General features: G+C 39.8%; 2 protein-coding genes across 2 annotated transcripts in view; one reads left to right on the top strand and one right to left on the bottom strand.

Moving 5' to 3' along the window:
• LOC124596095 (nuclear protein localization protein 4 homolog) overlaps positions 1-26,535 on the top strand; it is a 254,438-nt gene that overhangs the window by 213,696 nt on the left and 14,207 nt on the right. The window contains exon 9 of the mRNA XM_047135091.1: positions 25,624-25,775. Coding sequence (XP_046991047.1) covers positions 25,624-25,775 — 152 coding nt within the window. The remainder of the gene's footprint in view (positions 1-25,623; positions 25,776-26,535) is intronic.
• On the bottom strand, positions 20,379-25,504 carry LOC124596096. Its single transcript, XM_047135093.1, has 4 exons — positions 25,222-25,504; positions 24,258-24,590; positions 23,983-24,141; positions 20,379-23,900 (listed from the first exon to the last, which is right to left on the bottom strand). Exons 2-4 carry the CDS (start codon positions 24,588-24,590, stop codon positions 22,509-22,511), a joined length of 1,884 nt encoding a protein of 627 aa, XP_046991049.1. The 5' UTR covers positions 25,222-25,504; the 3' UTR covers positions 20,379-22,508.

The raw sequence follows: 26,535 nt of genomic DNA, 5'->3' as shown, positions 1-26,535 counted from the left end.
GTAACAATAACAAACAAATTAATGATCCATTTGCAGTCTTTAGCTGACAGAAACATGTAGTCTACACTTTGAGAGCAAGTTTTTATTGTGAAAACATATTGGAAGAAAGACTCATTGGTTACAACGCAACAGGTATTCCTGGGAGAGTTCAGCGTGTGTGGTGTTCCAGCAAAGACAACAGTTTTATCGCTTGTAAGGAAGCTGGAAGCAACTGGTGCACTAAACAGTGACCGCGATGAACATAGACCATCATTGACAACAGAGGTTATTAATAATGTTCAGAGATGCTTGGAGAACTCTCCAAGGAAATTATTGCGATTGAACCAGGAGACAGGCATCCTATATGACACATGTGAGAGTGCTGCAAAGAAATTGACATTGCGACCTTACAGAGCGCACATGACGCAAGCATTGCAAGAAATGGATCATAACAAAAGAATGTATTAATGTTGATGGTTTCAAGGGCTTGTTATTCAACATCCAGACTTTTTCTCCATAATTTGGTTTACAGATGAGGCATGGTTCCATCTGTCAGATTACATCAACACACAAAACAGCAGATACTGAGCTGTTGTAAACCCACATATCATCCACAAAACATCACTGCATGATGAAAGGTTGGAGTGTGGTGTGCAGTCACGACTTTCAGGATTGTTGACCCTATGTTCTTTCTACATCTACATCCACGTGATTACTCTGCTATTCACAATAAAGTGCCTGGCAGAGGGTTCAATGAACCACCTTCATGCTGTCTCTCTACCGTTCCAACGGCACACGGGAAAAACGAGCACTTAAATTTTTCCGTGCAAGCCCTGATTTCTCTTATTTTATCGTGATGATCATTTCTCCGTATGTAGGTGGGTGCCAGCAGAATGTTTTCGCAATCAGAGGAGAAAACTGGTGATTGAAATATCATGACAATATCCCGTCGCAACAAAAAATGCCTTCGTTTTAATGATACGCAAAATAATTTTATTTCAAAAAGCTGATAAAGTGTCACCAGAAGACTTCCTAAGAGACAATCTCCATTCCTTCCGAACTGACTATGCAAATATAGACGAGATGTGGCTCGAATTCAAAGATATAGTAGCAACAGCAATTGAAAGATTCATGCCTCATAAATTGGTAAGAGATGGAACTGATCCCCCATGGTACACAAAACAGGTCCGAACCCTGTTGCAGAGGCAATGGAACAAGCATGCGAAGTTCAGAAGATCGCGAAATCCCAAAGATTGGCTAAAATTTACAGACGCGCAAAATTTGGCACGGACTTCAATGCGAGATGCCTTCAGTAGGTTCCACAACGAAACATTGTCTCAAAATTTGGTAGAAAATTCGAAGAATTTGTGGTCCTATGTAAAGTACACAAGCGGCAAGACGCAGTCAATACCTTCGCTGCGCAGTGCCGATGGTACTGTTACCGACTTTTGACTGTGCCGCTAAAGCAGAGTTATTGAACGCAGTTTTCCAAAATTCCTTCACCAGGGAAGATGAATGGAATATTCCAGAATTTGAAACACGAACAGCTGCTAGCATGAGTTTCTTAGAAGTAGATACCTTAGGGGTTGCAAAGCAACTCAAATCGCTTGATACGGGCAAGTCTTCAGGTCCAGATTGTATACCGATTAGGTTCCTTTCAGATTATGCTGATATGATAGCTCCCTACTTAGCAATCATATACAACCGCTCGCTCACCGATAGATCTGTACCTACAGATTGGAAAATTGTGCGGGTCGCACCAGTGTTTAAGAAGGGTAGTAGGAGTAACCCATCGAACCACAGACCTATATCATTGACGTCGGTTTGCAGTAGGGTTTTGGAGCATATACTGTATTCAAACATTATGAATCACCTCGAAGGGAACAATCTATTGATACGTAATCAGCATGGTTTCAGAAAACATCATTCTTGTGCAACGCAGCTAGCTCTTTATTCGATGAAGTAATGGCCGCTATCGACAAGGGATCTCAAGTTGATACCTTATTTCTAGATTTCCGGAAAGGTTTTGACACTGTTCCTCACAAGCGACTTCTAATCAAGCTGTGGGCCTATGGGGTATCGTCTCAGTTGTGCGACTGGATTCATGATTTCCTGTCAGGAAGGTCGCAGTTCGTAGTAATAGACGGCAAATCATCGAGTAAAACTGAAGTGATATCAAGTGTTCCCCAGGGAAGCGTCCTGGGGCCTCTGCTGTTCCTGGTCTATATAAATGACCTGGGTGACAATCTGAGCAGTTCTCTTAGGTTGTTCGCAGATAATGCTGTAATTTACCGTATAGTAAGGTCGTCTGAAGACCAGTACCAGTTGCAAAGCGATTTAGAAAAGATTGCTGTATGGTGTGGCAGGTGGCAGTTGACGCTAAATAATGAAAAGTGTGAGGTGATCCACATGAGTTCCAAAAGAAATCCATTGGAATTCGATTATTCGATAAATAGTACAATTCTCAAGGCTGTCAATTCCACTAAGTACCTGGGTGTTAAAATCACGAACAACTTCAGTTGGAAAGACCACATAGATAATATTGTGGGGAAGGCGAGCCAAAGGTTGCGTTTCATTGGCAGGACACTTAGAAGATGCAACAAGTCCACTAAAGAGACAGCTTACACTACACTCGTTCGTCCTCTGTTAGAATATTGCTGCGCAGTGTGGGATCCTTATCAGGTGGGATTGACGGAGGACATCGAAAGGGTGCAAAAAAGGGCAGCTCGTTTTGTATTATCACGTAATAGGGGAGAGAGTGTGGAAGATATGATACGCGAGTTGGGATGGAAGTCATTAAAGCAAAGATGTTTTTCATCACGGCGAGATCTATTTACGAAATTTCAGTCACCAACTTTCTCTTCCGAATGCGAAAATATTTTGTTGAGCCCAACCTACATAGGTAGGAATGATCATCAAAATAATATGAGAGAAATCAGAGCTCGAACAGAAAGGTTTAGGTGTTCATTTTTCCTGCGCGCTGTTCGCGAGTGAAATGGTAGAGAGATAGTATGATTGTGGTTCGATGAACCCTCTGCCAAGCACTTAAATGTGAATTGCAGAGTAATCATGTAGATGTAGATTGATTGCCACTCCAATTCACGTATCATGTCTGTGACACTATCTCCCCTATTTCACGATAATACAAAACGAGCTGCCCTTCTTTGTACTTTTTTTATGTCATGCATCAGTCCCACCTGATGCGGATCCCACACCGCACAGCAGTACTCTAGAATAGGGCGGACAAGCGTAGTGTAAGCAGTCTCTTTGGTAGACCTGTTGCACCTTCTAAGTGTTCTGCCAATGAATCACAGTCTTTGTTTTGCTCTACCCACAATATTATCTATGTGATCATTCCAATTTAGGTTATTTGTAATTGTAATCCCTAAGTATTTAGTTGAATTTACAGCCCTCAGATTTGTGTGACTAATCGCGTAATCGAAATTTAGCTGATTTCTTTTAGTACTCATGTGAATAACTTCACACTTTTCTTTATTCAGGGTCAATTGGCACTTTTCGCACCATACAGATATCTTTTCTAAATCTTTTGCAAGTCGTTTTGATCATCTGATGACTTCACAAGATGGTAAATGACAGAATCTTCTGCAAACAATCTAAGACGGCTACTCAAACTGTCTCCTGTGTCGTTAATATTGATCAGGAACAATAGAGGGCCTATAACACTTCCTTGGGGAACTCCGTGTATTACTTCTGTTTTACTCGATGACTTTCCGTCTATTACTACGAACTGTGACCTTTTGACAGGAAATCACAAATCCAGTCGCACAACTGAGGCGATACTCCGTAGGCACACAGTTTGATTAGAAGACACTTGTGAGGAACATTGTCAAAAGCCTTCTGGAAATCTAAAAATATGGAATCAATTTGACATCCTCTGTTGATAGCATTTATTACTTCATGAGTATAAAGAGCTAGTTGTGTTTCACAGGAACGATATTTTCTGAATCTGTGCTGACTGTATGTCAATAAATAGTTTTCCTCAAGGTACTTCATAATGTTCGAATACAGTATATGTTCTAAAACCCTATTGCAAATCGACATTAGTGATATAGGCCTGTAATTCAGCGGATTACTCCTACTTCCCTTTTTGGGTATTGGTGTGACTTGAGCAATTTTCCAGTCTTTAGGTACGTATCTTTCTGTGAGCGAGTGGTTGTATATAATTGCTAAATAGGAGCTATTTTATCAGCATACTCTGAGAGAAACCTGACTGGTATACAATCTGGACCAGAGGCCTTGCCTTTATTAAGTGATTTAAGCTGCCTTGTTACACTGAGGATATCTACTTCTATGTTTCTCATCTTGGCAGTTGTTCTTGTTTGGAATTCAGGAATATTTACTTCGTATTCTTTGGTGAAGGAGTTTCGGAAAACCGTTTTTAATAACTCTGCTTTAGTGGCACTTTCATCAGTGACTTCACTGTTGTTATCGCGCAGTGAAGGTAATGATTGTGTCTTGCAACTGGTGTGCTTTATGTATGATTAGACTCTCTTTGGGTTTTCTGCCAGATCTGGAGACAGAATTTCGTTGTGGAAATTATTGAAAGCATCTCGCGTTGAAGTAAGCGCCATATTTCGAACTTCTGTAAAACTTTGCCAATCTTGGGGATTTTGCGTTCTTTTAAATTTGGCATGCTTTTTTCGTTGCTTCTGCAACAACAATCTGACCCGTTTTGTGTACCATGGGGGATCAGTACCATCACTTTTTAATTTATGTGGTATATATCTCTCAATTGCTGTTGATACTATCTCTTCTTTGAAAACATTCCACAACTTTTCTACATTTACATGATCAGATCGGAAGGAGTGAATACTGTCTCTTAAAAAGGCATTAAGAGAATTTTTATCAGCTTTTTTAAATAGCCTAGCAGCAACTGCCTTGTGGTCGCTAATTCCTGTATTCATCACGACACTCACTATTTGTCCAGGATTATTTGTTGCTAAAAGGTCAAGTATGCTTTTCGCAACCATTTACGCTTTGAGTGGGCTCATGAACTAATTATTCAAAATAATTTTTTGAGAAAGCATTCGGTACAATTTCAGATGATGTTTTATGCCTGTCACCTGCTTTAATCGTATAATTTTTCCAGCATATTGAGGGTAGATTGAAGTCACCACCGACTATAATTGTATGAGCGGGGTACTTATCTGAAATGAGACTCAAGTTTTCTTTGAACTGTTCAGCAACTATGTCTTCCGAGTCGGGAGGGGGGGGGGGGGGGGGGGTGGTCGGTAAAATGATCCAATTAATAGTTTAGTCTGATTTTCAGGTATAACCTCTACCCATACTACTTCACCTGAACTATCTACTTCAATTTCGCTACAAGGCAAACTACCTCTGACAGCAATAAATACTCCGCCACCAACTGTATTTAATCTATCCTTTCTGAACACTGTTAGATCGTTTGAAAAAATTTCTGCTGAACTTATTTCCGGCTTTATCCAGCTCTCTGTACCTACAACTATTTGAGCTTCAGTGCCTTCTATTAGGGCTTGGAGCTCTGGTTCTTTCCCAACACAGTTATGACAATTTACAACTACAATACCAATCGTTTCTACAACTACCTTACTGTGTTTTACCTGCCCATTTTCTGACGGATGCCCCTTCTGTGGTTCCCTGAGACCCTCTAACCTAAAAAACCGCACAGTCCCTTCCACAGAGCCCCCGGTACCCCTGCAGCCGCCTCCTTTGTGTAGTGGACTCGTGACCTATTAAGCGGAACCCAGAAACCCACCATCTGATGGCGCAAGTCAAGGAATCTCAGCCTACATGGTCACAGAACCGCCTGAGCCTCTGATTCAGACCCCCACTTGGGTCTGCACCAAAGGACCACAGTCGGTTCTATCAACGATGCTGCAGATGGTGAGCTCTGCCTTAATCTCGGAAGCAAGACCGGCAGTCTTTACCATTTCCGCTAGCTGCCCGAAACCAGACAGAACCTGCTCCTATCCAAAGCGACACACGTCATTGGTACCGACATGAGCCACCACCTGCAGTTGGCTGCACCCTGTACTCTTCATGGCATCCAGAAGCACCCTTTCCACATCCGGAATGAGTCCCCTCGGAATGCACACAGAGTGCACACTGGCTTCCTTCCCCTTCTTGCCATGTTTCTAAGGGGCCCCATTATGCACCTAACGTTGGAGCTCCCAACTACCAGCAAACCCACCCTCTGTGAATGCCCAGACCTTGCGGACCAAGAAGCTTCCTCTGGAATGGGGTGGACGACTGCATCCGGCTCAGAGAAATCGTCAGCCACAGATAGTGCCCAAAACCTGTTCGTCAAACGAACCGGGAAGGCCCTACGATCGGCCCCACGGAAAGTTTTTCGCTGCCTGCCAGACTTTGGAGTGATCTCCCACTCGACCACGGGTGAGGGGTCAACCTCAGTGCAGGCAGTACCCAGGGAGATCACAGCAGTGGACTGATCGGAGAACACGTGGGATGTGCTCGACGTCCCTCACATCCCCGCGTCCGATCCCCCACAGTGACGCACATTGGCAGCAGCCTCAAGCTGTGTGACGGATTCCAACGCAGCCTGAAGCTGTGAGCGAAGGGTCACCAGCTCAGCTCGCATCTGTACACAACAATCACAGTTCCTATCCATTACTGCACTAATTCCTGTTTGAAGCTCATAAAAATACGACGGTGTACTCGCCTTAATAGTAGCAGGAACTAGTGATGCGCTCTCTCCGACGGACTAACTGACACTTGATACAACTGTAGACACTACAGTTTACGTGGGCATCTTCAGTACACTTGTGGAGTAGATGGATGTTGTCGAACTTACAGAAAATTATATCGAACAAGATGGAAAAATGTGTCACACGTCTTAATGCGTCCATGAAAGTTGTAACCAGTTGTTATTCTAGGTTATCGGTCTTGAGCTGACTGCAATATAATTAAAAAGAATTACACTAGACGTGTTCGCTTTTATTTACAAAGCATCTTCTGTGGTCATTGGTGTTTCTTTACATAACCTGCTCCTTTCCCCTTGCTAGCAGTGGTTGGTATTGACAGGCTTCATTCCACACCTGTACTTGGCAGTTTTTGGCATTCTGCGTTATTTCCTGTGCTGCATTATTTACAATTGACCTTCATTCATCACAAACAAACCTGTTATTGTAGCCAGTTCTTTGGTGACTAAATAATCTCAAAAAATTTGTAGCCGCTCGATCATCTGACCTAACCCTCCCGTACCACAGTTTTTCTTGTGGAAGTATCTTAAAAGCCCAGTGTACAAGATTAGACAATGGACAACTGCACAACTCCATGACGCCATTACACACAAAATAAGCAACATTGGTGAGGAGACACTTCACAGAATGTCGCAGAATATGACGAAATGAGTACTGTTGTGCATCAGTGCTGATGTAGGGCACTGCGAACTTTTGCTATGAAGATTTTGTATGTATGTAAGTTGTATGTATGTAAGTTGTATGTATGAATGTAATCTCCCAGTTATGTTTTATCATCTCTCAAAACTGCAAATGTGTTTCCCATTATTAGTTCAGATGTTATGATTCATTAAAGTAGTTCAGGTTTATATTGATAACTGTGTAGTTCAAAACACTAATGTTTTACTCATTTCTTGATTTTTATAATACTCTTTTTCTCTCTCTCTGAAGATAGCAATAAAATTTCAAAAGTTCTTTGAGCACCTGTTTCTCGGTGCTGTGGCAAAAAGGTTGAGACACTGGTATCAAATCCTCCTTTGGACACCCTGCTTTGGATTTACTTTAGTTTCCTTTAGTTAATGCAGGCAAATAATGAGTGAATAGTGTGACATGATGATTAAATCACTTCACTCTCATTCAGGAAGATGAGACCCCATCCAGCCATCCACAATCATGCTCTTGCCATTCGTGTAGAGTGTTTATCCACCTTCACTATCTAATCCAAAATACCCCAACATCAGTTAGTGGACACTAATATGAGGGGTGTCCAACCTTTGCCTTCATGATGGCTTGAACTCTGCTGGGAACACATTCATTTCAGTGAGTGTCTGAATTTCTGTGGAGGAAGGGCAGGTCATTCTTCCTCAAGAGCTGAAATCAGAGAAGGTCTGGTCTGGAGTGAAGTTGCCATTCTATGTCATCCCAAAGAAGTTCCAGTTGGTTCGGGTCAGGATTCTGAGCAGGGCAGTCTGTTTCATGAATGTTATTGTCCACAAATAAGTGCCTTCCCACAGTTCCTCTACTGTATGCAGTACACAAAATATTTTCATACCTTTCTGCATTTATCTTTTTCTTAAGCACAATATGAGAACACGACCTAACCATGAAAAAAACACCTCTATATCATAACACCGCCTCCTCCATGCTTCACTGTTGAAACTACACATGATGATATGTAACATTCTCCAGGTGTTTGCCAAACCCAAACCCTTCCATCAAATTGCCACAAGGTTTATCACTCTAAATCATTCATTTCCAGTCATCCGCTGTTCAGTGGTGACAGTCTTTACACTATCTCAAGCATCAGTTAGCACTAACTACAGAAACATGTGGCTTATGAAGAGCTGCTCAAGCATTATGGCACAATCTTTTTAACTCACAAATGATTCCTTCTGTTGATTTCATGTGACTTCTTACAGCCACCCTCCACAGTGCTCAAGGGTACCTGTCCATCAGTACATGAGTTCTGCCTGGTCTTGGTTTAGCTGTGGTTGTTCCTTTGTATTTTCACTTCACAGTTGCATCACCAACAATTGACTTGTGCAGCTTCAGAAGTGTTGAAATGTCCCTGACAGATTTGTTACTCAGGTGATACCCAATGGCTAGTCCACATTCAAAGTCACTGAGCTCTCCTGACTGACCTGTTTTGCTGTACTGCTTCTCTACTGACCACACAATACTCCCCGTCTCATTTTATTCGTACAGGTGTACGTCTCATGACATCTAGCAGTCAACTCCATACTCCTTAGGAGTGTTTGGATACTTTTGATCAGATAGTGCAATTCTCCCACAGTTAGGTAGAGGTGGGTCATGATTCATAAATCATATTACATCAAATATTCAGTGCTGAGGACGAATGTGTGGAGCACAAATGGAAAAAATTCAAAAGCATCAACCAATATGTCTTAGACAAGTATGTTCCGAGCAAGGCCTTAACATGTGGGAAAGAAAAACCATGATTTAATAGCCTCGTTAGTGCGACTTAAAGAAATACAGTTTCATCACAGATTCAAAAGAAGTAAAACCCCAGCTGACAAACGAAAGCTGAACAAAAAAATGAACTTTAGGATAGCAATGAGAGGGGGTATTCAACGACTTTGAAAGTAAAATTTTTCCAACCGATCTGAGTAAAAACCTAAGAGGTTATGGTCTTATGTAAAAGCAGTAAGCAATTCAAAATCCTCTGTTTATTTAATCAGTGACCATACTGGCACCGAAATGGAAGATAACAGAGAGCAGGTCGAAACACTAAATTTTGTCTTGCAAATTTTTTTCATTGCTTAAGATGATAACATGGTCTCTCCTTTCAATCATTGTATGCACTTTGAAATAATCAATAGCAGAATAGAAAATCAACTGCAATCGCTTAGTTACGGAAAGGCATGAGAATCAGATGAGATACCTATAATATTCTACAGAAATTATGCTAAAGAACTTGCCTTCCTTCTAGCAGCAATCTGTCGTAGATCACTGGAGCAGCAGAAGGTACCTAGCGACTCGAAAAAAAGCACAGGTCATTCCCGTTTTCAAGGAAGGCCATAAGAGAAATGCACCAAATTATAGATCTATATTGTTAATGTCAGTCTGTTGTTGAATTATGGAATATGTTTTACACTCAAGAATTATGGTGTTTTCTCCTCTACAAAAATCAACATTGATTTTGCAAACAGAAATCTTACGAAACTCTGCTCACTCTGTTCCTCCATGGAATTGATAGTGATGTAGACAATGGTGCTCACATTGATGCCTTGTTCCTTGACTTCAGGAAGGTGTTTGACAGAAAAAATACAAGCTTATTGAGTATCAGATCAGATTTGCGACTGGATTCAAGACTCCCCTGTAGACAGAATGCAACACATCACTCTTAACGGAACAAAATCGACAGATGTAAAAGTTATTTTAGGGGTGCCCCCTGGGAAGTGTGAAAGGACCATCACTGATTACAATGTATGTAAATGATGTAGTAAAATGTGTCACAAGCTCTTTAAGACCGTTCGCAGATGATGCAGGGGCTATAAAAAAAGTAGCAACACAAGAAGACAGTAATGATTTACAGGACGACCTACAGGGGATTGATAAATGGTGCAGGGACTAGCACTTGAGTCTGAACATAAATAAATGTAACATATCATCGTATGTAGGAAAAGCAATCCACTACTGAACAATTACAAAATTTATGTCGAACTGCTGGAAACAGTAACCACCATAATCATCTAATCAATCTGGAACATTTACCAGGTCAGACTGATAGAGAAGATCGATCAAGTCATCAAGGGATCGTTTGGTCAGCAAGGCAGTGTTGCAGAGATGCTCAACAAACTTGAGTGGCAGACAAGAGAGGCATTGTTCATCACAGAGAGTTTTACTGTTGAAATTTCGAGAGAGTGCTTTTGGGAACAGTCAGACAACATATTACTTCGTGCCAAACATATTTCATGGAATGACCACAACAAGAAAATTCGAGAAATTGGAGCTAATGTAGAGGCTACTGACAGTCATTCTTCTCATGAGCCATTTCCAAATGGAACAGGGAAGGGGTTTGCAAATGGAACAGGGAAGGGGGGATAGTTAGTGATACCAGAAGTACGCTTCACTATACACTGTTTGGTGGCTTGCGGAGTATGGTGTAGATGTAAATATTATGAAGGGCAGATTTCATGGATATGGAATGTGTCAAGTTATACATTAACAGGCAGAAGTAGTCACTCCCGGGTACTTCAGTAAAGTATTCTAACAACAAATTGTAAGTAGTGGCAACAATTATGGGAATTACTTCTATATTTTTATAAGGGTGATTCAGTTATGTTGTTCATCTCAAATATTTCCAGAACCATTTAAGATATCATAATTTCACCTAGATGAATTGCAAAAAATTTCTCACCAAACAACGTATAATCTGTCAGCTATATCGATAACAGAGATATCAACATTAAATTTGCTTTTTCAAGTGGGACTATAGTAGTTTCTGCTGTGAGTATTGTATGTCTGAAAGACACAAATTCAAAAGCATGTCACTCTTCAAAATCTGATTTCTAGTTCCGGGACTATTACAATATTTAGAACTGTTTATCTGTTTTGAACATGAAATTAATTTCTGTCTTATGCAGACGTTCATGATTTCATAGTGCAATAGGGAAAATGTCATTTTGGTTAAGGAGGAAACAGAATGTGGCAGTGCCACAATATTGGTGAAAAAAGGGCTGAGAGGAAATCTTATCTTTCATTCTGTCTGTGACGTGTTGAGTGGTGGTCAGTTTGGGGGGGGGGGGGGGGGGGGATATTATCTTTCACAAACCAAGAGAAACTGCGAATAAGAAATGTGAAGAGAACAATGTAGTTGTACACAAAAAGATATCCTGACAACAATGAAAATTTAGCAAATTTGCAAAAAAATTATTATTGGTAGGGCACTGGAATACAACACAGAGGATAAATAGCAACTCATAAATGAGAGGAGCAAATGAAATTGATTTTCTGGTTCTGACAGCTGTTACTCATAATCTACATGTTTGCTCCAGAGAAATTACAAGTGCCTCTGGAATAAGTCAGCCCAGCATTTTTCACATTTTACACACAAACAGCTTCCATCCATAGCATTTACCACTTCACCAGCAGATTAACTGGCACGATTACAGAAGACACATGGAGATGTGTTGCTCAGTTCTGATACATCATTCTTTCTTCAGATGAATCTCTTTACTGAGTGAAGTTACTTTTTACAAATAATGGAAAGCTGAAAGTAAACAATATGCGTTATTAGACTCTGAGGATCCACACTGGCTGAGGCACATCACCATCAGAGGGGGTGGAATGAGAACGTTCGATGTGGGGTTATTGGAGACTATGTTATTGGTCCTTATTTCATTGAAGAAACCTTAATGGGTAAAAGAAATGCACAAGTTCTTACCAAAGTGCTACCCCCTTTCCTAGAGAAAGATGTGCATGGTACCAGTATGATGGGTGTCCAAGACTACATTATTGTGGCCAGGAAAGTGCTCAGCCAACTTTTTCCTGTGTGCTGGACAGGACAAGAAGGCATTGTCAGTTCTCTTGCAAGTTCGCCAAACTTGATGTCACTGGTCTTTCTTCTGTGGGGTAAATTCAAAGATGAAATCCAAGCACAAATTCTGACAACCCAAAAGGTTATAAAACGTTACATCATTGTAGTATTTGGAATGATATTAAAGGAATCTTGTAAATAAATCCTGGAGTTCTTTCACAAGCAACTGTAAATGTGTACTCTAGTAGACTGTGGGCATTTCAAACACTTGATGTAAATGGGATTTTAAGGACATGTTTATGACCACAGTATTTTGTGATTTCTTTTTTATTGGTGTTGCTGGTGTAATTTTTCAATGCAAGTATGTATCTTGACATTAAACTCGTAACACAAAGCTATTATTTAAAAATCTTCATACCTTAATTCCCTGTTATGCAGGCAAATCCATTCAGTTTTTGATGTGCACCTTTCTTTCAAGTGTCTCAGTGAAACGAGCAGAACTGTTATGGTAGTTAACTGGTGACTCATCATTAAATACAACATTCTTTGCCTTCCAGTAGGTGTGTTGGTCCAACCATCTGTAGCCAAGTGTGATTGGTATCACATTTAAATTAAACTTTCTCCACTGTTCCATTGCAAATAGATCCCCTAGCTGCGTCAGTCTGGTGCACCCCATCAGCCTGGTGTGGCAGTTCCGCATAACAGTACAAACTTCTACATATGATAGTAATTGGTTTCAAGTTCAAAACAGGTAAAGTGTAAGATCTAAATATTGTAATTTCACTGAAACTGTTAATCATATTTTGACTGTTAATCATATTTTGAATAGTGAAACACCATTGAATTCAACGCTTCTAGAACTATGTTACTAACGACAGAAATCATTATAGATCCATTGGAAAAAAATGAATGTGGTACCAACCCCTCCATAATTATTGTAGCTATGAAAAGAGACTATATGTCATTTAGTGAGGACTTATTCACGATTCATGTGGGTGAAAACAGAATTATGATACCTTAAACGATTAAGTAAATATCTAGATGAGCAGCTTCGCAGAATCGCCCAGCATTTGTGGATTAGGATAAAAACAGCTACTTTGAAAATAGAGATTGCTATTCAGCTGTTGGTTTTATCTAATACTGCAAACAAAGCATTTACTTGACTTTACATAGACCACTGTCAGCTTTCTGTATATTGGCAAAGTCATGATCTGTTTATTGCAGACATTAGAATTATGCAGAGCTTACGCCCCTGAGACCAATTACTTTGAAAAATTGTAAGTTGCCAATGAGGTATGACATATTTTACTTGGTTTTTAAATTTTTGAGGATTTTGTTTTCTGTTAGATGTCTACAGGTATCCTATTGTAGACTTTTGTGCCATAATATAATTGTGGTCATTAAAATTGCAGCACTGGGAAGTGTAGCAAATGATGAAATTTTGCTTATTGTGCATATACAGAATAGTGGGAAGAATACATGCTTAAATTTGTTGGTGATTCGGTGGTAGGCAGAGTGCGAAATTTAGTGCACAGAGCTGCCACCTCAGAGAGCAACAATGATTCTCGGCTGAGCTTCAATTCAAACTGAACTTAGATGACAGATTTGGGTATGTCAATTCCCTGCTGCTCCAAATCCATGTCAATAGTACAACAATTGTAATGGTCAATGATTGGTGGTGTCCCGGTCTCTCAGCAACTGACGATAAAATATTTTTATAGTGGATAACAGATCTTGAGAATGAGAATGTGGTGGCTAGGAAAAGTGAAAAAGCCTCTCTATCATAACAGTATGATCAGCCTGTGGTCTTGCATTATTGTGCTGAAAGACAATTTAATGGAGACTGTGAAGAGAAAACAGCAACTGGCCGTAAAACACCATAAATATAATGCCTGATTTCCAAGCTGTGCAAATGAGAGCCAATGGCACCTCACAGCATTACATCAGGTGCTGTGTCCTTACGATGACAACGAATGCAATCGAGCAACATTTGTTTTCCTGAGCCTGCACACTGGGATATGTTCCTTATGATTCTATATGCAGAGCCAAGAATCATCTGAAAAGGCAACTTCAGTGTTGGCGTTATGTGCACTACTGTGAGAGTATCTCTGCTGTCGTGTTGAGGGAAGCCATCACAATGCTGACAGCTTGTGATGCTCCAGATGCTGTCACACTGTCCACATGAATACTTGTCTTCCTGCTAACAATTCCATTTCTGTACTCAGTGCATGGGAAGTGGCTATAGGATCCTCTATGGCCCACCAAACAATAACCCTGTCCTCCGGCAGTAGTTGTACAGGGCAGTTGAGATATGGCATTAAGTTGAATGTGGTCCTCCTGAACCCACCAGTTCCATATTTAAATCACATTCATAGTATGCCAACCAACATGAGCATCAATATGGTGGAATGATAAACAGCAGTCTCAATACGCCACGGTCCTAATGCTGTCGGATTCTGATACAAGCTGTACCCGAATCGGAGTAACAAATTGACTGACAGCTCAATGTTTATGGGACAGTTAGCATATCAACAACCAATTAGAACATGAGGTTGATCACTCCTCCTGTTGTGTGCACCAGTGCAGACGACAGTCGCAGTCTTGTAACATAATTGTTGTGATATATTCTTATATGCTTTGTTTCTCAGTGTGGTATGTTTCTTTTATGAAGTGTGTGAAGTTAACTGTGAAATTGCTTAGGAAAGTGATGAACCTAATTTGATCCTACAAAGAAAACTCAATACTGTACATTTACGGGGAACTTATGAATGTGTTCAGTACGGAATTGCATAGCTGCTGCTACTGGAGCCATATTGTGCATCATCTCCAAGTAAATAACACAACCTACATCCTTCTGAATCTGCTTAGTGTATTCAGCTCTTGGCCTCCCTCTACAATTTTTGCCCTCCACGCTTTCCTCCAATACTAAATTGGTGATCCCTTGAAGCCTCGGAACATGTCCTACCAACTGATCCTTTGTTCTAGTCACATTGTGCCACAAATTCCTCTTTTCTGCAGTTTTATTCAGTACGTCCTCATTAGTTACGTGATCTACCCATCTAATCTGAGCATTCTTCTGTAGCATCACATTTCAAAAGCTTCTATCCTCTTCTTGTCTAAACTATTTATCGTCCATGTTTCACTTCCATACATGGCTACACTCCATACAAAAACTTTCTGGAAATACTTCTTGATACTTGAATCTATACTGGATGTTAAGAAAATTTCTCTTCTTCAGAAACGCTTTCCTTGCCATCACCAGTCTACATTTTATATCCTCTCTACTTTGACCCTCATCAGTTATTTTGATCCTCAAATAGCAAAACTCCTTTACTACTTTAAGTGTCTCATTTCCTAATCTAATTCCCTCAGCATCACCCGACTTAATTCGACTACATTCCATTATCCCCATTTTGCTTTTTTTGATGTTCATCTTATATCCTCCTCTCAAGACACTGTCCGTTCTGGTCAACTGTTCTTCCGAGTCCTTTGCTGTCTCTGACAGAATTACAATGTCATCGGCAAACCTCATGGTTTTTATTTCTTCTCCCTGCATTTTAATTCCTACTCCAATTTTTTTCTTTTGTTTCCATTACTGCTTGCTCAATATACAGATTGAATAGCATTGGGGATAGGCTGCAACCTTGTCTCACTCCCTTCTCAACCACTGCTTCCCTTTCATGCCCCTTGACTCATAACTGCCATCTGCTTCTGTACAAATTGTAAAGAGCCTTTCACCTCCTGATTTTAAGCCTTGCTGCCACCTTCAGAATTTGAAAGAGAGTATTCCTGCCAACAATGTCAAAAGCTTTCTCTATGTCTACAAATGCTATAAACATAGATTTGCCCTTCCCTAACCTATCTTCTAAGATAAGTCATAGGGTCGGTATTGTATGTTCCTATATTTCTACGGAATCCAAACTGATCTTCCCTGAGGTCGGCTTCCACCAGTTTTTCCATTCACCAGTAAAGAATTCGTTGTAGTATTTAAACCATGACTTATAACTGATAATTCAGTAATTTTCACACCTGTCAACACCTGCTTTCTTTGAAATTGAATTATTATATTCTTCTTTAAGTCTGAGGGTATTTCACGTGTCCCAAACATCTTGCTCACCAGATGGAAGAGTTTTGTCATGGTTGGCTCTCCCAAGGCTTTCAGTAGTTGTAACAGAATGTTGTTTATTCCTGGGGCCTCATTTTGACTTAGGTTTTTCAAGTGCTCTGTCGAATCCTTGACTCAGTATCATATATCGCATCTCATCTTCATCTACATCACCTTCCCTTTCCAAAATATTGCCCTCAAGTACATCAGCCTTCCTTTCTTTGCTTAGGACTGGTTTTCCATTTGAGCTCTTGATATTCATACAGGTGGTTCTCTTTTCTCCAAAGGTCTCTTCAATTTTCCTGTACGCAGTATCTATCTTACCCCTAGTGTTATATCATTCTACATCCTTACATTTGTCCTCTAAGCATTCGCACTCTGCCATTTTGCGCTTCCTGTCGATCTCATTTTTGAGACGTTAGTACTACTCCTCGCCTCCTTCATTTACTGCTTTTTTATACTTTTCCTTTCATCAGTTAAATTCAATATCTCTTGTGTTACACAAGGATTTCTACTAGCCCTTGTCTTTTTACCTACTTGATCCTCTGCTGCCTTCACTATTTCATCTCTCAAAGCTACCCATTCTTCTTCTGCTGTACTCCTTATGCCTGTTCTTGTCAATCGTTACCTAATGCTCCCTCTGAAACTCTCTACAACCTCTGGTTCTTTCATTTATGCGGGTCACATTCCTTAAATTCCTACTTTTTTGCTGTGTCTTCAGTATTAATCTGCAGTGCATAACCAATAAATTGTGGTCCGAGTCCACATCTGCCCCTGGAAATGTCTTACAATTTAAAACCTGGTACTTAAATCTCATTCTTACCATTATATAATCAATCTGAAATCTTCCAGTGTCTCCAGGTCTCTCCACGTATACAACTTTCTTTCATAATGGATGTTTAGGCATTTCTCTGTCACACACGAGCTTCTCACAAACAAACAACATCCAAATGTGATTTCTGAATTATAAATGTGCTAATCTTTCCCTATACACAAAATGTAGGTGGCATTACTCCTGTCTACTTTCTATGCTTGCACTGAAATTCTAGTTGTTACATATGAAAGGATGTAGTGCACTTGATGCAAATGTGACATTTGTAGCATGTTGTCTTTATAGTGCTACAATTTTAACGGCAATCAGTGTATAAAACTTAATTCTGAACCTTAGATAGACATGCATAGTCTATGTAGAAATTATTTTAACTCTTTAATGAATGAGCACACTGTAAGGAGACAGGAGTGCGTGCACGTGTGTGGGCGCGCGCGCACACGTTTCTCCTACAGCTTAAGAAAGGAATTCCATTCTGAAAGGTAGCAAGGTAAAGCTCTTTCCCTTTTGTGTGTGTATCTGTCGACGACACAGTGCTTCTGCATTTTGGTGAGTCGTCTCTTTTATTTGTTATTCTCAACCAGAACTTTCCGTACATTTTGTAACTCTGTTATTGTATTTGTGAACTGCACGGTCATCATAAATTGATTCACGTTATTAGCCACAAATACCATAAGGGCTTCTTCATTATGTTCAGTTACTAACTTTACAGAATATTTTTTTTTCTGTAAACCTTTGTAGAATAAATACTTTTTTGACTTATCCATCTGGATGTCTAGGAACTAAACACATATACCTTTGACGTGGCATTCGACAGGCACAATACATAATGAGACCTAAATGTGTGTGTGTACAGTAGTCAGTGTTGCAATCTGTTGTTAGATATCTTCTTGATCGTTATTGATGTCACATGGAGCAATCTACTGTCACTTCTTTTACAGTATCTCTTCCTCATTATGTCACTGTTGCTGGACATACAGAGCACCCATCAGTTTGATAGATTACCTTGCTGTTCCAAAGCAGTTTTCAGCTGTTACCCTGACCGTGACACACCGTTCAAAAGCATTTGGCGAAGAAAACTGGCTGAAGACCCAAGTATTTTTTATACCCATACAAAAGCAGGAAATTAAAATAATATGCAAGCAGTTCATCTCAGACTGAGGCTTGTTTACAATATGCTTTATCATCCTACTGTTACCTTCAGGTTTTGCTTCTCACAACAAAGTTATACTGGCAATATTCTGGACATCAACTGTAGGTCGTGTATTCTAACTCGTCACACTTCACCATGTTGGACATGATGTTCAGGACTTTGTGGGCAACAATATGAACTTGAGTACGCAGGACTCATGTTTGACTCTTGCAGAGCTCACATTTGTTGCGTGTTTATACTTGTTTTCTTTTTCATTGCTATTACACAAATCTCTTTGAAATTACAGAAATTTTCAATTGTCACCTTCACTTTCTGAAGACATTAACTTTTGGTAACTTTTTGCACTGCCTAATTCTTCAAGACTGATAGTGAGAAATATTCATGTGCTAATGCAGTAAGAAATTCAAATTTCACACTATACTACTACTTTCTTTTCACAGAATTTTCACTTTCTTTTCTAACAAAACACAATTTTTAACTTCATTGTTACATTTATTTTCATTAATTGCAACACACCTGTTTTGTTGCCGTTTCAAGTAATGGAGAACTATGACAGATCCAGTGAAAATAAAACACATATTGCAGATAGTGTAAAGGCTCACTTCTATTTAGTCATGCCAGTATGTAGTTGCTTCATCGCGTTTTGTATATACATGTAGAAGTGTAGCTGAAATGAACGTAAGCTAGAACAAAAACACACACACACACACACACACACACACACACACACACACTCTCTCTCTCTCTCTCTCTCTCTCTCTCTCTCTCTTATACACTGTGTTTCCGGGTACTGGATCCGACTGTCAGGTGCTTGTGTGTGTGTTTTCTACTTCTGAAAAAGGATTTTGTCCAGAAGTGAGCAGCACTGCAGCCTTCCCGTATTGCAGTGTATTATACTGTAGAGTTTATAAAGACCAAATCCGAATGTACAATAACATGAACTGCATATTTAGTAGGCCATTGTGTTATATAGTGCTGGCTGCTTAATTTACCATCATACTCAGAGAAAATAAATGTATGTGCATTGTCTGGCATTTTCAGTTCAAGATTTTGAGTATTGAAATTTTTGTATCAGTGAGATTTTATAAATACCCATATCTGTTTGCTGACAGTCATTTTCAAATCTGTTCTCAAGAACTCCTAAATGTTTTAAATACTTTTTTAAAGGAAAGTTCCCCCTTTGCCTTTTCCAGTTCAGAAAAACTGCTTATAAAAATGAAATTTCCTGAAAATGCGGTTTCACCTGTCACTATAAAATCTATATTAGGAAATCCTCAAAAATGCTCAATTTTTGAAAATGTAATTGGATTGATAAAAAATCTTCATCCGTCATGCTTGATGGTATATTTTTTATCTGTCTGATTACATTATATTAGTAATTCCTGTGTGACTGTTCACTTTTCTACTTGTAGTGTAGAGCAATTAAAAAGATTTATGTCCACAGCTAAATTTGCAAGGGAAACGAAAATACAAGCATGCTGAGTTGTTGTGAGATTTATCAACTGACCCCTCTGTAATTAAGCACAAGTTCACCCCCAACCCCCAGTATCTCTGTTACTTTTGGAATCGTAAAAACTTGTCATCTGTGAAAGTAACAAGCAATGTCATTTTGTGACAACTGGGCAAACCAATGTAAGTAACAAAAGTGTGTATGAAAATTGCATTTGTGGTTTTTATGTCTTAGAGAGGAGAAAAAAGAAATTGCATCTACATATACCTATTGTGTGGGGTCTACTACCTACTAACACATTTATATTAAAAAGAATACACCATCAGTGATGTACACATTCTGGCAATAAAAAAGTGTTCTGCATGAAATACAACTTTGTATGAGTTAGTCATCCCACACTGCCTTTGGAGACAACTTGTAACCACACATTTTCAGATGTGTTATAAATGTGAGTTGTTCTTTTAAACTGACACTATATTTGTGTAGCAAAAAAGCAATTTTTTCAGTCACATTTTTCTTCCTTTCCTCTTTAACATGCTTTTCACACCAGTTACATACAAGTTTAAGTAGAATGTGCCATGATGTTCTGTATTGTTGAAGTGGGAAGGAGAGGAAATAGGAATGTGGGTGGTAACAAATATTTTTTAAAAAAAGTAACAAGCAGTTTTCCCATTATGCTTGTATTTCCATCGAACGGAGCTACACGAGATTTATCACAAAATTTTAAGGCACTTTCTCAGTGCAACAATGAATGATATCGCAAGATGATCAATGACGTTCCTCATAGGGAGTTTCCTTTAACAATGTAATTGGCACAGCGCTGCCTTTTTCTTGCACAGTTACTTGATATGGCATAGTGTTGCCTTGACATGACAGCTTGGTCTGGAATGTGTTCTTTCCTTCCATGCCTTCATGGCACAGTATGGCACTAGAAGCTCATGCCCACATAGATTTTGCAAAGAATACACAGAGAGAGAGAGAGAGGAAAAAAAAAATTGAGGAGACGAGCTACATTTAAGTACTACGACAGTGCCAGGAACACGTTCTGTATACTTTGATTTCACTTAGGTACACAGACTTATAATACTTTGTTAATTATATTTTTGGACGTTTAACAAGGATGTTTCTTATGACATTTTAACAATACATTTTGTTACCTTCTTTGTTACTCATCTATCTATGAGCTACAAAGTTAACACCACTGTCATAAAACTAGGGAAGCATTCTGCAGCTAAGATTATAAGGCACAAATAAGGATGGTTTTCTGATGGTAATTTTTGGATAATTTTATCCTGACAACCAGTTACCAAAACAAACATCACTTGTATAAATAAAATTCCTGTCACATGTAACTTACGCATTATGCAACCTTCGTGCAGTGACAGACAGCATTGGCATTATTGTGCACAATTTACACTTGATAAATGGTTGTCAAAGGTCAACATGGACTTTAAATATAATGTAACTTTTAAACATACAAATATATTTTCTAATTTAACAGAAAACTGACAGGTGGTATCGTATTGCAACACCGCAAATTGTAAAAAAGGAGAAAAAATAACTTTTCAATTTGTAGATCTCAGCTTACAAATGTCTTTCACTATAACTAAAACAAATTGTTGGAGAAAAACTTGAGGGTAAAGTTGTTCATCCAATTACAGGGCAATGCTTATCTTTACATCCCCAGAGGACATTCTATACATCTGCAGTTATGCATTCCATCTAAAAGAAACGACGTTGTTACAGTTGTTCTGAAATAGAGGTATAATACACACGTAATACGAAATGGATCCATCGTACATTTTCTCTGTTCATCTAAAAAATAAACTAATGCTTACGATAACGATTTCGAAACGACGATTACCAGGCAACGATTAAAAAGATGCACCTGATGTAATATATTCATCTATTCTACATTCGAAATTCAACAGACACCGGTAAAGTGATTGCGGGTGGACGAACAGTTATTCGGCAGAATCACGATTACTGAGAAGGAATGAATGCGAGTACATTTACGCTTCGATAGTTTCGAACTTCCAAAAATCTTCGAAGAATCGGAGGGAAGAATACGACTCAAAAAAGAAATCAAATCAAAAAAAGAAAAGAAAAGCCTTCTTTCAAATGCGCGCGCGCACACACACACACACACACACACACACACACACACACACACACACACACACTCTCTCTCTCTTCCCTATCACTCCCTTTAGTTAGCCGTTAAGTTTTCTACCTATTTAGGCCCTTATAATTCCACACTTGAGATCAACCATACGAAGTCTGAAGAGTCCTTCCCCCTTTCCTTTCAAAGGAAAAAACTGAACAAAAACAAACAAAAAAACTCTAGTGTATGGCAAACATAAGCAAAGCTTCTATACACAAAAAAAGGAAAAGATTCAACAGAAATACTCTTCCCCAAAATAAGAATAGTCTTGCCACTTCTACTTTTTGTACATTCACCTACTGTGGATGTATCTCTAAAGAATAACTAATTCAGCTTTAGATAGCTGAGATTTTTTTTCTTTTTTTTTTTAACAACTTGCTGCAAAATGTGTAGCGATTGGATTTTGAGACGTATATATATGTGTGTGTGTGTATACATATATATGGATATATTTATATTCGTTCATCACGGATAAAACCCCCCACCCTGCGTCAGCTTTATGTAAACTACACACGTAAGACAGACTACCCCATATATGTTTTTCGATCTTCTTTGCATATAATTGGCAATATGCTTTAGACTCCGGTCAACTCAAAATAGCGTAATATTTGCGAGTATTTTTTTTTCTTCTTACAACTTTCCACACTTGGTAATCACAATGGTTTTAGTCGGCTTTCCCGTCTGATCGCCAAATGTGGAAATTTTTTCAACAAGTTCAAGACCTTCAATAACATGCCCAAAGATTCCCGTGAAGCCTCTCATCTCCTGCAAGATGATCCGGAACTGTGATCCAACCATCCCGAGGTTGTCATGACGCTTTTGTGTACGGCGCATTCCCACAGCACCCCGCACAGCTGGGAATTTCGTATCATCAGGCATAAAATAACCGTCCTCAAAAATAGAACGCCCTCCTCTGCCATTGTTGAGCTCAAAATCTCCAGTAATTACAGACTCTCCTTCCCAGCACTGGAAAACAGCACAACCTTTGTAACTCACACCCATTTCCCCTGTACAAAGTACCCCAAAATTTTTCGCCATTTTTGGAGCAGCATCAGGACGAACCTCAATTACAATACGCCCTTGCGGAGTCCCGTTGACATCAATGTTAAAGTAGTAAAGAGGGTACGGTCCAGTCGGGTTACGAACGTTGAGCGGAACAACGGGTTGTGGCGGTGACTGGACCTGGACAGCTACCACTCCCCCATCTTGAGCATATGGAGGTGGTGGCGGAGGTTGCGCATGTGGGGGAAGAGCAGGTGGTGGTTTCCCTGGCCCGGCCTGCTGGGGCGGAGGTGCAGCTACCATAACGTGTTGCGGAGGAGCTGCAACTAGGTGATGCGGTGGGGGCATGGCAGTAGCATTTGGCGGGTGATGTGGGTGGTACTCAACAGTTCCATTCTGCTGTAAATGGTGCTGTTGCTGCTGCTGCTGTTGTTGCTGTTGTTGTTGTTGCTGCTGCTGTTGTTGTTGTTGTTGCTGCTGCTGCTGTTTTGTTAACACATGGCGAGAGTACAGCTGCGACATACAATAATTAGCAAGGAATAGGATAGGGTTATTCTGAGCAGTTGTGGCATGGTGTGCTTGTGGTGGGAGTCGTCCTGACTGTCCTCCAGCTACAACAGCAGGGGGTTCGCCAGAGTGAATGCCTGCCAAGGCCTGCTTCAGCAATCCAAAATCGAACACAACACCTGAATTCCCAATGAGGTCGTCGAGCTGACATTGTAGGTACATTTCGTGGTACTTGCCCTGCAGTCGTTGCTTCTCGAGTGCAAGCGAGGCGTACAGTGCGTGGGCTGCAGCAGGACCGTCTACAGCAGCTAGGCCTCCTCTTGCCTTCGCTAAAGCTTCACGTGCTTCAGCCACCTCTGGTACATGGCTCCAACCTGACTGTAGATCTGTTTCCACATGTGTCTTCAGCGTTACACATGCTTCCAAAACCTTGAGCAAGAAGTCACGCTGTTGCATTGCCAAACGCTGTATTTCACCCAGCATCTTGCTCATAGCATGAAGTTCATTGTGCACCTACATACAAAAGACCATTTCAGTCACACACATACAAACACCAGTAAAGTCTACTTATTGAAATTTCAAAGAATTACTGTACCTCAGTAACAAGCTGATCCTTCGCTTCAGCCTGTGATTTTATTTGATGGCCAGGATGTTCCTGCTGTGTGGCACACGCGCGACACATAGCAGCACAACATGTGTGGCACCAGAGAGCAAGAGGCATTCCATGTGTGTGACAGTTTTCACTTGGAAGAACCTATATTTTGAAAGACAAAACACATGAAACGTATGGCTGATGACAACTGTACTTGTGCAGCATAATTATGAAAGACATGCTGATTTATGTAAACTTACTTCGTAAAGTCTCCTTACCTTGCGATCCTTGTCTGGGGGCTTGTTGCCACCCACAGCATTACTGCCACTACCAGGTCCAATCTTAAGGGCAGTTAAATTCTTTGTTAGTGTCAAGACTGCACCATATGTCTGCAGAGTATCCGCACCCTGCTCGCCAAGTTCAGTTCGTTTCCAGCAGTGAACACAGTAAACCTCACGCCCCTTCATCAGTGCAGTTTGGATACATTTGAGGCAGAAGTAGTGTTTGCAACTTAGGAACTTCGGGCACAAGTCAGAATCATTAAATTTCTGCTTGCAGAACGTGCATAGCGTCAGTTCCTCGAGTTCTGGCACAGCTCCTGGTTCCATCATCTGCAAGTACAAGTTTTATATCAGAATTGGCAAACAGTTTAAGTAATTGAAAACCGATGACAACCATATTTTCATTTGAACTAAATAATATTTCCATCAAATAGCGGATTTGTTAAATATTGTAACGTATATTAAGCAAACTTTAGTAGTTTTGTGCACAGTGTCACCTAAGTTTTGAATGGTTTAAAAACTTTATCGTGATTCTCATATCACGAAGTAACTTATATCTTCAACAGTTCAAGTAACAAATTTCTTTATTTGGCATAAAGGCATCAATGCTAAACTTGAATGACAAAAACAACTATTGGTTCTCTGTTGTTATCAGATGGAAAAAGTCTGCAAGTAAGAAGCCAGCAAAATATAGTTTTTTCGATATATTCTGAAAGATATGTAACCCTGTAAACGTTAATTTCATTTACCAGCGACGGAAAATTCAAATCATGGAACGTCGTAAGAGGGTACATAAAAAGACAAGACATTGTTTCTGTGCGTCACTCGTGTAAACACAACATGTCAGTAAGTGCTTTAACTATTATTATCATGTCTTAACGATGTGTAAACCTCAACAGATTTTTAACAATGAAATTAACTAAAGATTCTATTTAAGCTGATGTTTGGTGATGTATCATACCGTGTTTATCGTTTTGCTGCTTCAGCAAAAAACTAGGATCCGTGAGATGGAATATACGTGAAGTAGCGACCGAGCTACAACGAACAAACGCACTAATCGATGCGTTTTAAGCGACTACGCAATGCTTCCGAAGAACGATAGAGAGGCATTTATAATTTACATTACGAAAAATAGCCGTCACCGGCTTCTATACGTCTCTAACTTCCAACATTATGCCACATCATGATGTTTGCACTGAACCACTTGGCATGGCGGCCGATGTTACTGCTTGAAACGTTCAGCGAATCGTGCGCCATCTATCGACGAATTTCTGTATTATCTCTCTGTTGCCATCTTGCTATTCGAGTTAAAATTGGCGGTTGTTTGAATGTTGTCATTTAACTTAATGTCTATGTTTTACAGGAGAAAGATGGTTATGGTAATGAGGTATCAAGATTGGCTCGTCCTCTTCCGGTCGAATATCTTCTAGTGGATGTGCCAGCGTCCACCCCATTAATTCCTCTGTATACGTTCTACGCCAGTGATGCCATACAAGCTTTTCCCGTTGAAAACAGGTGAGTACTAATATTGGAATTTATTCGCTTTGCGTTCTGACATCGTCGTACCTGCAAATTTCAGTACATTCTAAAAAAATCATTCATTATATTCAAACACTTTATTGGCTCAGTCTTGGCAGTATTACTTAAAAATTGTGCGCGTGCTTACACACACATATGAGGAGCTAGTGTCAAATCTCGATACGTTCATTCGAATATTGAGTGGTTGGCTTATTACATTCTAACACTAATTGCGTATATACCATAACGTTGATGGACTCGACACGCTTTGCAATCACAACAACCCCTCCTTCAAATGAACTATCAGTTGGCAAATTTAAGTTCGTGAAACCGATTGTTTCTTTTCAATGCAAGGTTAAAACGTACTTGCCCGGCGAATAAATCGAAGAAAATTTTCTGGATTGAGATAAGTGTAGGCACAGATTTTGTAGAAGGCGACAGCAACACTGATTTGCGTGTCAATATTCAATAGTCAGATTCTTGAAAGTGTGACCAATATGCCATTAACTTTTTTTTAAAAGTACTACACCGGATCTTCGTTACACCTGCCGGCAGGTTGTATGAGACTTTTAAATAAGATATATATTTAAAATTTAGAAAAGATTGGAGAACTGTTATCTTCATTCGAATCGTCCATACGTTGAATTTCTCTTTACACCACCATCCATCTCCCCTCCTTTTATCCCCAGGCATCGACTCGTGAGAATATTGAAGATTACATACATTAGCAAGCAGGAGAGACATGCATAACGTTTAG

This window comes from Schistocerca americana, chromosome 2 (genome assembly GCF_021461395.2).
Source record: "Schistocerca americana isolate TAMUIC-IGC-003095 chromosome 2, iqSchAmer2.1, whole genome shotgun sequence".
Lineage (NCBI taxonomy): Eukaryota > Metazoa > Arthropoda > Insecta > Orthoptera > Acrididae > Schistocerca > Schistocerca americana.
The sequence above is the reverse complement of the archived record's forward strand: the minus strand, read 5'-3'. Positions and strand labels throughout refer to the sequence as shown.

Coding starts and splice junctions, on each gene's coding strand:
- LOC124596096 (XM_047135093.1), bottom strand. CDS start 24,590: ATGATGGAACCAGGAGCTGTGCCAGAACTCGAGGAACTGACGCTATGC. Junction 24,142..24,257: donor CCCCAGACAAGGATCGCAAG/GTAAGGAGACTT, acceptor TTCAAAATATAG/GTTCTTCCAAGTGAAAACTG. Junction 23,901..23,982: donor AGGATCAGCTTGTTACTGAG/GTACAGTAATTC, acceptor TTTTGTATGTAG/GTGCACAATGAACTTCATGC.